This window comes from Austrofundulus limnaeus, unplaced genomic scaffold, assembly GCF_001266775.1.
Source record: "Austrofundulus limnaeus strain Quisiro unplaced genomic scaffold, Austrofundulus_limnaeus-1.0 Scaffold617, whole genome shotgun sequence".
NCBI classification, from domain to species: domain Eukaryota; kingdom Metazoa; phylum Chordata; class Actinopteri; order Cyprinodontiformes; family Rivulidae; genus Austrofundulus; species Austrofundulus limnaeus.
Genome location: NW_013953019.1, coordinates 17466 through 19710, shown reverse-complemented (window position 1 = coordinate 19710; position 2245 = coordinate 17466). Strand labels below are relative to the sequence as shown.

General features: G+C 43.0%; 1 protein-coding gene across 1 annotated transcript in view; it reads left to right on the top strand.

Annotated features, from left to right (window-relative positions):
* tbx19 (T-box transcription factor 19) overlaps positions 1 to 2245 on the top strand; it is a gene marked incomplete at both ends in the record, with an annotated part of 16765 nt that overhangs the window by 13011 nt on the left and 1509 nt on the right. The window contains 1 exon segment of the mRNA XM_014027116.1: positions 2078 to 2212. Within this exon segment, the coding sequence (XP_013882570.1) occupies positions 2078 to 2212 (135 nt within the window).

Below are 2245 nucleotides of genomic sequence, written 5' to 3'. Positions count from 1 at the left end.
GTAGAGGACCCGAGCTCAGAGGATGAAAGAGACCACCCCCGGAGGGTGAGAAGGGAATTTTTTTTATATATATATATATATACATACACACAGTATATAGGCTATAGTTTTTTTCTTATATTGACAAACTTTTTTTTCGTTACTTGCTATATTTCAGTTTTTCTTATCTTTATTCTGCCTGTATGTTTTTCCTCTGATAGTTTTTGGTTTGATGTATTTTCTTTAATTTCTCGTCTTGTTTTTCTTCCTGTCTTTGTTCTTCACCTTCATCATCTTCTTCTTCTTCTGTCCATTAGCTTCTCTCCGTCCTCCCCGTGTTTTTCTGGAGTGGGCGAGAGACCACCGCCTCTAATTAGCCACTTCAGTCCCTCTCCTCTTTCACTTCACCTGTTCACCCCCTCGTAACCACGGGAACGGGATAAACAGGTCTTAATTGGCCGGCAGCAGTTTAATGCACTTCCTGTCGAGAGCTGTTCAGTGGAGGCCTTCTCACACACACACACACACACACACACACACACACACACACACACACGCACGCACACACAGTGTGTACAGAAGAAAATTGGCAGTAATGTTGTTTATATTTACCCCATTATCCAGTCCAAACATGACACGCACACACCGGGCCGTAATGCAGAGTTGGAACAGAGAGCTGGGCCATAATGAAATAATTGCTCAGCTTATTTGTACATTATGGTAATTATGTTTTTTACTGGGAAATTAATTTTGCCATCATGCTTCAGATGGACGAGGTAAACTATATTCAAAGCGAGCCCACACACACTCCAGCTAACACACAGTGCTGGGGTCACATCTGAAGCCAGCCTCTCAATCTGAATAGAAAACTGTTTGTTTTTGTCTGCTCGCCCGGAGGACTCTGATTGGTTAATTGGACCTCGTTAGTGGGGGGTTGGAGAGGGGTGCGGGGTGAAAAGACAGATGGATAAAAGAGAGTTTGGGCCAAAAGACAAAGATGGCTGTTCTCCATGAACTCTAGGTTTTTGTTTTTAATGGATGCAAAAGTGCAAAGTTGTGTTTGGAGAACTTTCTGGCTCAAGTTGAAGAAGTCCTGATGGACTGATGGAYGCTGGTCCAGAGACGGGTTTGGTTGGACTCTCAAGTGTTCCTTTCTATAGAAGGTAAAACAGATGATTAGAATCAAAAATAAACAGAACATAAACTTTTTGTTTACAGAATATAAATCAACTCCATGTGAGAACATCTGGCAAACTCGAGTCCAGGTTAAACTCATCAAGTCCCAGTTTTTTCTTCTGGTTTCCTTYTAGGGATCCAGGCTTTCTTGTAACCTTTTAATGTGGTCTTAATACTTATCCAGATTTTCTTTGAACTTTGGTTAAATTTGACTCTAAACCTTTATAGGCAAGGTCCGACTCTCGTTCAGCTGACACCAAAGAATCGTGATCTGTGTTTATCCTTCATGTTGGATGATGATCTTTTTGTGATAGTTGTGAATTCTGATAAAAGCAGAAAACATTCCMGCATCAACAAAATCAAAACCATCAGGAGGACATTAGTTTCACAAAAGAACGGTCCGTCTCCCACCGACTGAACCCTTCAGTGAGGTCATCAGATTGCTTGACTATTTAAGGGAAACATAAGAAGTAAAAGGTTTCTGACGTGGACTCAGGTTCCAGCCCAGAGGGCCTCTGTTTGAGGTGTGTCCTCCAATCATCTGGGTCCTTGTCTCTCAGTCCAACAACAGATTTCTGTTTACACATGAACAAACCTGCTACCAGAAACAGACTCATCTAGGCTCAGCCAATCACTAAACGTTCCTGGACTTCCCCAACTGCCTCCATCCTGAAGTCCAAAGTCACAGTGTCCTGCTCCAAGGACTAGACCAGACTCAGATTCTGGACCCAAACCTCTAAACTCTGTGGTCTCACAGTCTGCAAATATCTACAGGACCAACTACGTATATGTGTGCTAACACTACGCTGTCAATAAACCATCATCATGGCGGTGCAGACCGTGATGACGTCACCATACAGTGCCAGATAGACGGGTTTAGGACCAGGGTTGGATCTGAACTGGATTTTTGTGTTTGTTGCAGATTATGTTGAACTCTCTCCATAAATATGAGCCTCAGCTGCACATCGTCTGCGTGGGCTCACRTCATCGTTTGGTTTCCAACGTTTCCTTTAAAGAAACTCAGTTTATTGCTGTCACCGCCTACCAGAACGAAGAGGTACAACTAAAACACACTCCTCCTGGGTCTGTG